Below are 14,006 nucleotides of genomic sequence, written 5' to 3' on the forward strand. Positions count from 1 at the left end.
AGGCCTTAATAAGTTCAATACTGCTTCCCACATTTTCAGTTTTCTAGCCTTTCCATCACTTTCCCTAGGAGTCAAAAGTCTAAAACTCAACATTTTGTTAAAAAAAAAAAAGTGTAGCCTTTCCATTAAAAGTTTCCTTTGGTGACTGTCTCAAGTGGGCACCCACTTCTGCTGAATGAAAGGGGGAAGCAGTTATGCCCTTCCACTATTGATATAGATCCCTAAGGTTTAGGAATGGGATGGTTTTCATTTCCTGTTAAAATTCACAAAAAGAAACTGGCATAAGATATTAGGTCAGCAAAGGGGTATTAAATCAAAGCAATTTTAACTATAAAATATGATAGAATTTTTTATATAGTAAAAGTTCAGGCTGTTATCAAGTGCCTTTTTTCCTCTGAATATCAATTTTGAAATACAAGTTCACGGCTGCTCGATAAACTCAAAGTAGGGGCTGAAATAAAGCACAGGTGTGTTGATGAGTTCAAGTCACCCTTGTCAGAATATTTCCATAAAAAGTCACTGCTCCTGGGGCGCCTGGGTGGCTCAGTGGGTTGGGCCTCTGCCTTCGGCCCAGGTCATGATCCCAGGGTCCTGGGATCAAGCCCCACATCGGGCTCTCTCCTTGGCGGGGAGCCTGCTTCTCCCTCTCTCTCTGCCTGCCTCTCTCCTACTTGTGACCTCTCTGTCTCTCTCTGTCAAATAAACAAATGGAATCTTTAAAAAAAAAAAAAAAGTTGCTGCTCCTTTGTGTCAACTTTGACTCTGGGACATAAAAAAAAAAGAGTCCCTAGCATAAGGACAGTGTTTCCCCGGATGAACTGAAAAATGGGAATTTATTCTCTTTGAGTAGGGAGGGCTTCAAAAATATCCTTCTGAAGATCAATGTTGTGTTGCAGTCATTCTGACCCCTTCATTCTAACCCAGTTACAGCTGGTTTGTGGGCCCTTCAAGCAGAGGCTCTTTACTCGCACTATTCGAAACAGGACCCGGTTGCTGTCTATGCCAGTCACCCTCACTGTTGATCTTTCCCTCCCAGTGCTACTCACATTCTCCTGTGGCCCATGTGCTTTCAACCAGAGGGCAGTGAGAGAACTAGGTCTCATTTGGACATCCTATTATGACCTTGGGTATTCCCACACTTTCTGAAATGAGCCATGAGGTTCACTGCCTAAAGAAAAGCATCCTTTGGTAAATTCTTAAACTTAATGATGTAAAAGTTCCAGCCCGGGTTTGGGATGGTATAGCCAGGGACCTGCTCTGCTGGCGTTGTTAATGTGACCCTGTGGTCTACACAGCATCTGCAGCCCCGAGATGGACTCTTCGTTCCACTTGCTTTGGAGCAACATGACTGGCTTGCCCATGGGACCAACCAGGTCCAGAGTGGAAAATGGGGAAGTGACAGGGAGTCCAGGAAAGGGCCCAGGTGACTTTCATGTAAGCTTGTCTAGAGCACACTAACCAACTGGACAACAGTCATCTTGGTGCAAGGAAGACATGTTGATGCCGCATGCAGAGAACTGGTCAACTGACTGGGTTTGTTACAGATTTTGACCGGTTATTGGGTACCAGGTAGACACTGCTAGAGAAACTACAGAGCTTGATGAATCTATGTGAATCTTTTTAGAACCACAGGAATGGAAAGATATTAAATTTCAGCACCTAATAAAAGCATGTTCTTAGTTACTTGCATCTATAGGAAGGGGAATATTGCACTTTTTAAAAGACTAATTATTTATTTGAGAGAAAGAGAGAAAGCATGAGCAGAGGGGCAGAGGGAGAGGGAGAAGCAGGCTTTTTGCTGAACAGAGAGTCGGTTGTGGGGCTCAATCCCACGACCTTGAGATCATGACCTGAGCTGAAAGGAGATGCTTAACCAACTGAGCCACCCAAATACCCCAGGGGAAAATTGTATTTTGTCTATAATACTCCGTAAAATATAAAGTGGTTATGAAATTTAATCAGCCATGGTGGTTAGACTAGTTATAAAGCAGAGTTTCAACTCCCAAAAGGGAAAGAGAACTAAAAGTCCTCTGCACCCCAAAGTGTTTGGTTTAGAGATGTTGGACAGAGACCAGAATGCAAATTTTTTGTTATTTACAGAAGCTGTCAAAATACATTTTACCAGATCTTAAGCTGCCATGGTTGTTTAGAGGCAAATGTCCACATAGAGTTTTATTTCAGCAAGGAAAATTTACAACCATCAAATCCAGCCAGTTGCAAATGTGGTTGATGAATATATACAAGTACACTTCATGATCTTGTGGGAAAGGCTATCCAGTCCTCAGAGAGGCCCTATCCAGATCGCAGTTGCTTCTCCCCAGAAGCAACCTCATAGTAAGAAAGCAGACTCGGTGGTATTAAATGTAGATCTCGTAACTTCTGGCAATTTTGTCTGAATAGATTCTACATGCAAAGAGAAAACACATTCTCTGAAGCTACCTCTGTTAGATTTGTGTTTTCCCATAACCTTTGTCCTTCTCCATAATATACAGGAATTTCTCTTTAGCTGTAGGTAGAGTTGCTCTCCTCTGACATTCACAAATATAAGTGCTACTGGAACTCACACACTGCTGGTAGAAATTAAAAATGGTGCAGTCCTTTTAGAAAGAATTCTGGCAGTTCCCCAAAATATTACACATAGAGTTCCCACATAACCAAGCGATTCCACTCCTCAGTATATACCCAACAGAAATAACCACGTATATACCCAAATAAAAACATACACACAAATGTTCATAGCAGTATTATTCAAAGTAGCCAAAAAGTGGAAACAACTGGGGTACCCGGGTGGCTTAGTCGTTAAGCATCTACCTTCGGCTACCTTCGGCTCGTGTCATGATCCCAGGGTCCTGGGTTGAGCCCTGCATCAGGCTCCCTGCTCAGTGGGAAGCCTGATTCTCCCTCTCCCACTTCCTCTGCTTGTGTGTCCTCTCTTGCTTGCTCTTTCTCTCTCTGTCAAATAAATAATTAAATAAAATATTTTTTTTAAAACGTGGAAACAACTTGATATCCATCAACTGATGGATAAATAAATGTGGTATGTGTACATAATGGAATATTAAATGGCAATAAAAAGGAACGAAATACCGATACCAGGAAAACCTTATGCTAATTGAAAGAAGTCAGTCACAAAAGACCTCCTAATGTATGCTCCCATGTATATGAATGTCCAGAATAGGCAAATTTATAGAGACAGAAAGTAAAGTGGAGTTTGCTTGAGACTAGAAGTTTGAAGGAGAAATGAGAGATGGGTAATGGGTTTCCTTTTGGGGTAATGAAAAAAATGTTCAAGAACTGATTGTGGTGATGGCTGCCTGTACTAGAAATGATCAGACTTCATGTTTTAAATTAGTGAATTTTATCATATGTGAATTATATCTCAGTAACATTGTTTTTTTTTTTTTTTTAACATATAAAGGCCAAGAGAAAAGGGCCCCTCCTCCCTGCCCTGCTGCAGACCTGCCAGTGGGCCACTCTCCCCAGCAGAGGCACAGGTCCTGACCCGCTCTTCTGGAGCTTCACAACTGCCCCTCAGCTCTTACCCCTTCACTCAGTGTTGGAAGCCCACCTTCAACTTGGCCACCAGCCTTTCCATTCCGAGCTTCTCATCATAATTTCTCTATACATTGTCTACCTTTGCTAATGTGTGAGTCAACCTGTCTGGATCTCTTGTACATTACTTAGGTCAAAATCTCTTTGGTGATGATGATGAAGGCTGATAGCTAATTTAAATCAGTAGCTACATGCAAAGCACTCTTCTTACTATTATTAAGTATTAAAATGTTCAAATATTGCATAAATCAAACATTCAAATATTGTTAACTATTGTTGTTAAATTCAATTATTGTTAAATTCTACTTTAACCTATTTAAATCCTCAGGACAATTCTCCCAGGTAGGCACTCATCTTAAAATATTTTATATATATATATATATATATCTGAAAGAGAGAGCTTGAGCAGGGGGAGCAGTAGAGGGAGAGGGAGAAGCAGACACCCCACTGAGCAGGAAGCCTGATGCAGGGCTCAACCCAGGACCCCAGGATCATGACCCAAACCCAAGGCGGATGCTTAACCTACTGAGCCATCCAGGGGCCCCTTGTTTTGCCTTTCCAACTATAAGTCCAGTCTAACTCAGCTACAAGCATAACCTGCCATTAGGAAAAATACAAATCTAAGTTTCTATGCGCATATACCTTAACTTTTCATGACCTATAACATTTTGGTAGTTCATCTTGGTAACTCACCTTTCACCAAGGAAAACGTTGGATAGATTTATAAATGAGGGAAAGTCCAATGTGTTCATGACAGGATAGGCATGGATGGGAATAAGCAAAGTGTCATCTCCCTAAAATTAATGGAGGGAAAAAGTCAAGTTTACCATACTGAAGGCTCAAATTTTCAAAAATGAACTTGTAGGTACTTTCTTACGTTGCTTGCTATCACTAAAAAACATTTCCTTAAGAAACCTGAATGCTTACATATAACACCAGAAATATTGAGCTTTCCCAACTATAAACAAATTGTAGGAAATTTTTAAGTACATTTCCTTGAAGTGATATTCACTATTATCCAGTAAAGCTAAAGATAACAATGTCTTCCTATAGATACCAAGACAGTAATCTACCTACTTCTATTTGAGAAAATTATAAGCAAACCTAGTTTGTAGGAGCCCAAAAGAAACAGAGAGCAATGAACCATAAACCATGAACTGACATCGGGCCCAGAGGGTTGCTGGCCATCCCGCTTCATGTTTGACCTCAAACAAAACCTCTCCAAGCCTTGTTTCTTCCTTTGCAAAATGGGAATACTTCTGCCTTTATTTTAAAGGTATTTTTAAGGCATGCCTGGGTGGTTCAGCCAGTTAAGCATCTGCTTTTAGCTCAGGTCATGATCCCAGGGTCCTGAGATACAGTCCTGCATCAGGCACCCTGCTCAGCGGGGAGCCCTCTTTTTCCTCTCCCTCTTCCCCTCCCCTTGCTCATGCTCTCTCTCTCTCAAATGAATAAATAAATCTTTTTTAAAAAAACTAAAGATTAAACAATTTTAAAAACAAAATAAAGGTATTTTTAAGAATTAAGGCAGATGATGGCCTGAAAGAGATAAGAGCATTACATCCGTGCAGAGTATTATATTAGCCTTATCCCTGAGTAGCAGGAGATGGGCCCTGGCCCTCTGTACCATGCCTGTCCTCGAGACTCATCTTCTTGGTGCAGGTGCTCCTGCTGAAAGCCATACCCTACCTTTGTTTTCAGTTTAGCTTTTTAATTTTCTTTTTAAAGATTGGAACTCATGGGTTACTAAGGTGTACTTTTAGTTCCCCTTAAGCCTTCTCAACTTGCAAGAACTGGACCTAGGGGAGCAAAGGGACATATTGGGGGGCCGCTAGAAGAGATGGATTGACAGCACATGGAGCTGGCCTTGGCTGGAGGCCACAGGATGAATTTGGTGACCTTGAAAAGGCTCACAGGGACCCACACAGCCCAGCCATCTGGGGTCAGTCTACCAGGCTCCTATCTCCCTGCTGGCCACGGGGCTGCCTCTGAGGACATTCCAACACACAACACCATCTAGTCCCTGGGGTTCGTAATCACAATTCGGGGATCCTGATCATTTGGAAGCCTAGTACTTCAAGGACTTTGTTTAAGCTATTTGACAAAGGTTTTTTTTTTTTTTTTTAATTTTAATTCAACTCCTACAGCTTCATGATAGAGTTTCCAGGTCAGGGCAGGCTGGAAACCTGAAGCAAATGATGTCTTATGGCTCTTCCCTGGTTCTTGGTTCTTGCTCTTGCACCCAGAACCCAAGTCACTGGACAAGGACCCTTCATGCTACTCACACTGGCTGCCCAAGGAACACACGCACTGGGTGAGAAACCACACTTATTGCTCCATTTCCCTCTGTTCTTCCCTCAGAGTATAAGTTTTGACATCATCTGTCCCTTACCCTCCAAAAAAACAATCTTAAGAAAACTTACCTTACAGTGAACCCGAATGCAATCATAATAGTATCGCCACTCATCTGGAGAAAACGTAACAGTGACAGTGAGGGACAAGCCAGGAACGAGTCGGTGTTCCTAGAAGATAAGCGGGCTGTGGTGGCGGCATACTACACATGCGTCCCAAGCGGACCCGCCACACGGAAAGTCACAGTCCAAAGAGAGCCCCATGGAGAACAGGCAACAGGCCGTGCTTACCGTTTTCACATACTTGATCTGAAAGTATTTGGTTTGAGGGGGTAAAATATGCACATGTACGTCTTCATTGGAAATATTGACCAGATGCTGTGAGAGAAAGAGAAGTGCTTAGGGAAAACATTGTTTTAGCTAGCTGCATATCTCATCATCTTGTTCCTAAAGGAATTTGAGGAAACAAAATTTACTGTTTCACTTTTTAGAAGATTTGAAAGCATCATACACCATTTAAAGAATAGTAAAACAAACACAGCACCACTTACAATTTTTTTTGAAGTAGGTTCCTCACCAAATGTGGGGCTTGAACTCACAACCCTGGGATCAAGAGTCACATGGCCTACCAACTGAGCTAGCCAAGTACCCTGAAAACAACACCCAATAAAGGATAATAAAGCTTACCAAAGTGCCTTCTGCCCAGATTAGGGACTTTACTAGAACCTGTAGCCCCCAGACAGTAAACTCCTCTATACACCTCTCATTCCTAATTCTGACCAGTTACCACGTGTGCCTTTTTGTTGAGCTCTGTTAACCTCAAAAACAAAACAAAACAAAAAAAACACCAGTTACTCTGCCAGCAAAAAGTGGGTTTATGTAGAATAACAGAGATTTGCAAACTAGGACAAGAAGGCTGCTGCAAAACCATAGACAAGTCCCAGACCAAGGGAGATGCAAGAGGGAAGGGGGTGAGGACTATTTATAAACAAAAGTCCATTGGAGTAAACTGGGAATTTGAAGTGTAGGGACTTTTCACTGGTTGATTGTGACTGTTTCTCACTGGCTGGGCTGTTGCTAGGGGAGAAGGAAAATCTTCCTTCCTCTTGCTGGAGTCAGTGAAGTGGTACCTAAAGTACGGACTTGCAAGGTACATCTCTTCCTACGGGGTCTGCAGTCACAGAGGAATAGCGGGGTGTGACAGCCTCCCGACTCCATCACGAACCAGGTTTCCTATCACTTATGAATTTTCACAACTCCATTTCATCCTCTGATCCAGCTAGAAAGTCAGCCACCCACCACCTCCCACAACTACTTCAAATTACATGCCACTGATCCTGGGGGCCCGGCGACACTATGGTGGTCAAAAAATCAGGGATGCCTGGGTGGCTCAGTTGGTTAAGCAGCTGCCTTCGGCTCAGGTCATGATCCCAGCGTCCTGGGATCGAGTCCCGCATCAGGCTCCTTGCTCAGCAGGCAGCCTGCTTCTCCCTCTGCTTCTGCCTGCCATTCTGTCTGCCTGTGCTCGCTCTCTCCCCCCCCCCTCTGATAAATAAATAAAATCTTAAAAAAAAAAAAATCAGGAAAAAGAGAGTGGCTAAGGCAGCCTCCAATCCATGCCTGGGGCAAATGGAAAAGAAGTGGGAAGTCAGGAAAGTCAGGAGTTCTCCGATGGTGACCAGAGAAGGCCCCCGCTGTGAGGCAGGACAACTTGCTTTATAAAATAACTGGGTCTCTAAATAGGAGTGTTTTCCCCCTCTGCTTGAGATGGGACCAAGAACCTTGGGATCTGGGGATTGGGTCTTCACCTGGGCCAGGGGACAGTTAAGAGGCCTTTGTTTCCAAAGTCCAGGCCAGAGGCTGGGCCTGATATGGGGCTCATTGCCCAAGGCCTCATGGTCACTGAAGCCCTAAATTAAAATTCAGACATTACTTCCTGATGAGGTTACAGTGGTGTTTGGATTTGTTAAAAACTCTTATTTGTCACCTGTGAACATTCCTAAAGTGACCCTATTTTATGCCCTGTTTTGACATATCTCTTCTTTTTTTTCAATATGCTATTAACCTTAAAAAAAAAAATTCTCCAGGCTGTTCTGGACCTCCAAAGGGCCCTGCACAGGGGCAGTCTTGGTGAAGGTGTGGGCTCCTGGGGCTCCATGGACAAGATGGTCCTTCCAAGAGAGATGGGGGGAGGGAGGATAGGTATGCTGGGACCCAAGATGCCTGGGGCCTGTGCCCATCACACCCAGAATCCTGGGGTGGTGGGACCTGCCTGGGGATGGGTAGGTAGCCATAGAGCCCCAGGGCCTGGAAGCCTTGACAAAGAATTCTGTCCCCATGCTTGTCATCAGGGGAGACCCTGGTATTGGAAGCCTTGAGTGGAGAGTCCAGGAAGAACTGGGAACAGAAGCAGTTATATTGGCTGTCACTTAAAAAAAAAATTTTTTTTTTAAATCCAGTAAGGACAGGGCAACAAACAAGGGTGTAGGGACTGCTTTTAATATGCATCCCAAGGGTGGTAAACCTTAGAAGAAATCAGTAATCTGCACTCCAGGAGTGCTTAGTAGACAATGTGGGAGCCTAATCCAGAATCCATACTCCAGAGGTTGTGACTCAGGCCATTTCAATCCTTCTCACCTGAACTGGCACTAGAGGGTCTACAATATCAGGATAAGTGTATTTACCAGAACTTTCATACAGGCATTCCTGCTCTTAAACAAAAGGGATCTGGGAATCCAGTGAGCCCAAAACCCAGGATCCTTTAGCATGACCTTCAAAAACCCAGGACTCCCTCGGGTCTTGTGTTTTGCACAGCACAAAAAAATCCTGTCATCTGGTTGGAAGGTAGGCTAATCCTATCAGTGGACCTACTAGATCTGCTGCCAGCAAAGCTTCCTTGCAAGGAGATATGGTTGGGCCTTCCTGGAGATGTCAAGTATGGTCATTCGTTTTTGCCTGCTTGCTAGTGAGTGTCATATGCATGGCAGAATTTCTTCTCGGACCTGTTTCATAGCCGCACCTGTTTCATAGCCGCAGATACAACTGGTTGCAAGGCTGCTGGGAGGGGACCTTTGGCTCCCACCTCCCATCAGGGTCAGGTTCTCAATATCTACCTAATATCTAATCACTCCGTGGGTTTAGGTCAATTTGCAACAAGCAGTGTCACGGGCTGGAGACTAGAGGTCTGTGCTCAAAGTCGCTGAGTGGGCTCAGGTGTTCCACTATCCCTGAATGGTCCCAAGGGAGGAGACAGGCGCTGGCTCTCCTGAGACTGAAAAATACAACCAGCACCTGTGGGTGAGGGCTGGGGCACATCCTAGTGTGTAATAATAAAATAAAATAATAAAATAATAAAATAAAATAAAATAAACCTGTCGCTTCCTCCAACCGCGTGTGACAGAACAAATTCAAATATGCCCGCCACTCATTTGTATGTGAAGGATAAGCACTGGAATTCAGTAGGTAATATCTACATTGTCAAATGAATAAAAAATTACCAATTAGAAAATACTGAATTCATTTCTTTCTTTCTTTCTTTCTTTTTTAAAAATTTGACAGAGAGAGACACAGTGAGAGAGGGAAAACAGGCAAGAGGAGTGGAAGAGGAAGTAGCAGGCTCCCAGCAGAGCAGGGAGCCCTATGCAGGGTTCAATTCCAGGACCCTAGGATCATTACCTGAGCCAAAGGCAGATGCTTAACCCACTGAGCCATCCAGGTGCCCCTGAATTCATTTCTTTCTTTTTTTTTTTTTTTTTAAGATTTTATTTATTTATTTGATAGAGATCACAAGTAGGCAGAGGCAGGCAGAGAGAGAGGGGGAAGCAGGCTCCCTGCTGAGCAGAGAGCCTGATGTGGGGCTCGATCCCAGAACGCTGGGATCATGACCTGAGCCGAAGGCAGAGGCTCTAACCCACTGAGCCACCCAGGAGCCCCCCTGAATTCATTTCTTAAAGAATTAAACAACATAGGGGAGTGCCTGAGTGGCTCAGTGGGTTAAGCCTCTGACTCTTGATTTTAGCTAAGGTCATGACCTCAGGGTTGTGAGATTGAGAGCCTGGTGTTGGGCTCCATACTGGGCATGGAGCCTGCTTAAGATTCTTGCTCTCCCTATGCCTTTTCCTTACCATTTACCCCTCTCTTGTGCCACTCTCTCTCTCAGAATAAATAAATAAAAATAAAAATAAAAATAAATTAAAGGGGCACCTGGGTGGCTCAGTTGGTTAAGCCTCTGACTCTTGATTTTGGATCAGGTTATGATTTTGGGGTCCTGGGATCAAGCAATGGATCTGGCTCCCCACTCAGCAAGGAGTCTGCTTGGGGGCTCTCTCTACCCTCTCCTTCTGCCTCTCCCCATAACTGGCTTGTGCACGTGGACTCTCTCTCTCTCTCTCTAAAATGGATAGATATATCAAAAAAAAAATTTTTTTTTAAAGAATCAAACAACATAGATCCCATTCATTATAATAAAAGATGTAATATTTGGCTATATGGTGGGGAGTAGTGTTAAAAGTTGCAACAGGGAATTGAAAACTAATGCCATTATTTCAGAAAGCCTAAAGGAACTGTTAATTTCTAACAATTTTGTTTTAGGTTGGCAACATCAACACTGGTTGTCTCGTGAGAAACCTAATTATTTACTTAATAAATATAGTTTTCCAGACAAACAAAATCTTTCTGCGAGGAAAAAAGAATTTAAGAGGTCTTTGTTTTGAGAAAACTGGGAACCATTCTTTCAAATTTTAAAGTAAGTCAAAGCATTGATCTCACTATGAATCCAAGTAAAATGCTTTAAATCCTTTAACCCGATCTAGATCAATCTCGAATGTTAATGAACAATTTATTGTGGTTTGTAAACCCACATTCAATCATTCCATTCTTGGGCAATTTGCAGTTTCCTGTAGCAAAACCAAGATAAAAGCAGAGCTGGATTTTCCCCTTTCTTTGGCAAGAATCTCAAGGTAATTGCCTTAGGCTTCCGCTTAACTTTGCTAGTGGAAACAGGAGGCTGACCCTCCCAAGATCTCCCAGAATGTTATTAAGATGAAATCATTTTGTACTTTTATCTGTGCCTGTTTGTTTTCATGTCTGAAAGAAGCAGTATGATTATATAGACTTTACACTGTATTTACTTGGGAGTGTGTGAGTCTTCACCAAGTCATTCTCTTCCAATGACGTGAACTCAATGTCATTCATAAGTGTTTACTGAGTAACTTTTATGTGTTAGGCATTGTGCTGTATCAAAGAGATGGTCTCTGTTCTTCAACAGAATGAAGCTTTTATCTCCCTCCCCAAACCCTACAATCCAGGTAAACTAGATTGTACACTAGTGTCCAAATAAGGAGCATACACCCTGGACCTCTCTCAATGTCTTCCTTTATGCCCTGAATACCTTCTTCCCACTTCTCTTTCCTTGGGGCTATTTCAAGTGGCTTCTTCTCCCACAAGCTTTTCCTTTCTTTGTTTTTTAAAATATTTTTAAGTAATCTCTACACCCAATGTGGGACTCAAACCTAGAACCCAGAGATCAAGAGTACCATGCTCTACTGACTAAGCCAGCTGGAAGTTTCCATAAGCCCCCCCCCATATTGTTACTTATTAGGGAAATGCAAACAAAGCATGCAAATAAAAAAATACAAATAAAATAGTGAATTGAGCAGATGGTTTCTCCTCTGCTGTCCTGCCTGCCACTCCCTTGTGGTGCATTCAATAAGCTTCTATCACCTTAAAAAAACAAACAAACAGTGAGTTGAATGGTGGCCTCAAGAATGTATGTTCACATCCTAAAACTTAGCCCCTGTGGATGTGACCTTATTTGGGAAAATGATCTTTGCAGATGTTATTAAGTTAAGGACCTTGAGATGAGATCTTCCTGAATTATCCAGGTAGGCCTTAGTCCAATGATGTATCCTTTTAAAAGAGGAGAAGTCACAGAGCCAGAGAAGGTATATAAAGGTAGAGGTAAAGAGTGGAGTTACATACACCCAAGCCAAGGAACACCTGCCAGAAGCTGCCATAGGCAAACAGATTCTCCCCAAGCACCTCTGGAGGGAGCACAGCTCTGCATACACCTTGATTTTGGACTTTGTCCTCCAGAATAAATTTCTATTTTTTTTAAGACCCTCAATTTTTGGTTATTTGTTATAGCAGCCCCCAAAAAACTAATATACCTACAACCCAACAATTCTACTCCTTGGTATATATCTAAGAGAAATGAACATCTGTCACATAAAAATACATACAGGAATGTTCCTAACAGTGTTATTCATAATAGCCTCAAAGTTGACATCTAAACGTCCACCAGCTGATGAATGGATAAACAAAATGTGGTAGAGACGTACAATGGAATAGTATTCAGTCACAAAGAGGAATGAGGTACTGACATATGCTACAAGGTGGATGAGCCTGGGAAACAACACTAAATGGAGGAAGCCCGTCACAAAAGACTTCGTCGTGTTACATGATTCCATTTATATGAACAATCCAGAATAGTTAAATCTATGCCAACAGAAAGCAGATGAGCAGTTGCCTAGGGTAGGGGTAGACTGGGTAGGGAATAAGAGGAGTGAGGGAACTGGAGGGTAGGGAGTGAATTATTTATTCCTATATTCATTATAAACAATGAACAATTCTGAAAGATAATTATTTTAGATCTACCCTATCACCATGGAGACATCAAACCTAACACCAGAAAAAGTAGGCTCCGAAACCACTTCCTAACCTTGGTCTTTGATGCTCCATTCTAAGAAGTGCATGCTTGTAGGTTGACTGGCAGATTGCCTAATAGACTGGTTTTAAAACCTTACCCTCTTTCTGAGAGGAAACGCTTGGCACCTAACAGATTTCTCTCTGGGTTTATTCTCTCTCTACCCACTTCGATGCACTAGGATGCATGGAAATGGCATCCTCTGTTGGGGACTACTTGATAGAAACCTAACTTTACCTCCCGACAGCTTTAGCATTTGTCAGCTTCCCCCCCTCTCTAAAAGTAGAGACTTTTGTGGTTGTTGGTGACAGAGCCAGAGGTGGAGTGTCGTATACAAAGCTGGAGTCTCAGAGGGCTCATGAGGAGGGAGGCTGCCTCTGCCCCCCTCCAACCAGGCATAGAGGTTATTTGGCTCAGACCCAGAGCCCAGCAGGGGTAGTTCTGAGACACCTGCTCAGTGTGACTTTAGGGGACTGAAGTGAAGTCAGTGAGGTTATAGAGCTTAAATGTTCAGGTCCCGGGCTCCCGGGGGGCTCAGTTGGTCTGACTCAGTCAGTGTCTGACTCTTGATTTCATCTCAGGTCATGAACTCAGGGTTGACAGGCTGTGGGCTGGATGTAGAATCTGCTTAAGATTCTCTCTCCCTCTCCCTCCGTCCCTCCCCATCCCTTTAAAAAAAAAAATTTCAGGTCCCTCTAAGCATAGGAGTTAGGAATGTTGGAGCCACCCCAGGCCCACCCAGTCTGAACCCACAGGTCAATGAGGGGACCCTTCCGTGGTGGGCTGTAGTCCATCCTTTCAACTGCCCCTCCTGGAACCGTTCAGTAGGACGGACCCTTGCCACCCAGACCTGGCTTGAATCTCTCTGGCCAGAATGGCTGATTTAGGCATGAGCACTGGACCTGAGCACGTGAAACAGAATGCTCACTGAAGCCTCCTAGGAAAGGGATACCCCTCTCCCTGGTTGTGTAGGCTTGGAGGAGGAAGGCACTGGTTTGGAATAAGGCAGCTTAAAAGTCAAAGTCAGTCTCTATCACTTTTACTAGCTGTGTGTTCTTGAACCAACTATTGAAACTTCTGGAATCCTGGTTTCCTCATCCATATAATGAGAATAATATCACAGCCTCCACAGAGCTGGGGTAAGGATGAAATCTAATCATGTGAGACGTGATCACCATGAGACAGCAAGCACAGTTGCTAGCCCCTAAGAATGGGTCAACAATGACACCTCTTTGGAAAGAATGCTATGAGGAGCCCTTGGCAGGGGGAAAGTAGCTTGTCCAAGGACACTGGCGTGGCTTTAAAATTTCTCATCCTAGGGGCGCCTGGGTGGCTCAGTGGGTTAAAGCCTCTGCCTTCAGCTCAGGTCATGATCCCGAGGTCCTGGGATCGAGCCCTGC

General features: G+C 43.5%; 1 protein-coding gene across 6 annotated transcripts in view; it reads right to left on the bottom strand.

Annotated features, from left to right (window-relative positions):
- CFAP221 (cilia and flagella associated protein 221) overlaps positions 1 to 14,006 on the bottom strand; it is an 87,424-nt gene that overhangs the window by 68,823 nt on the left and 4,595 nt on the right. For 5 of the 6 annotated variants that reach the window (XM_045066503.1, XM_045066504.1, XM_045066505.1 and 2 more), the window contains exons 4-6: positions 6,195 to 6,281; positions 5,976 to 6,074; positions 4,246 to 4,346 (exon numbers count right to left, since the gene is read on the bottom strand). In XM_045066503.1, the coding sequence (XP_044922438.1) occupies positions 4,246 to 4,346; positions 5,976 to 6,074; positions 6,195 to 6,281 (287 nt within the window). Of the gene's footprint in view, positions 1 to 4,245; positions 4,347 to 5,975; positions 6,075 to 6,194; positions 6,282 to 14,006 lie in introns of those variants that run through there. The other variant, XM_045066507.1, reaches the window with a different exon arrangement.

This window comes from Mustela putorius, unplaced genomic scaffold, assembly GCF_011764305.1.
Source record: "Mustela putorius furo isolate JIRA1106 unplaced genomic scaffold, ASM1176430v1.1 tig00003867_pilon_pilon_pilon, whole genome shotgun sequence".
Taxonomy (NCBI): domain Eukaryota; kingdom Metazoa; phylum Chordata; class Mammalia; order Carnivora; family Mustelidae; genus Mustela; species Mustela putorius.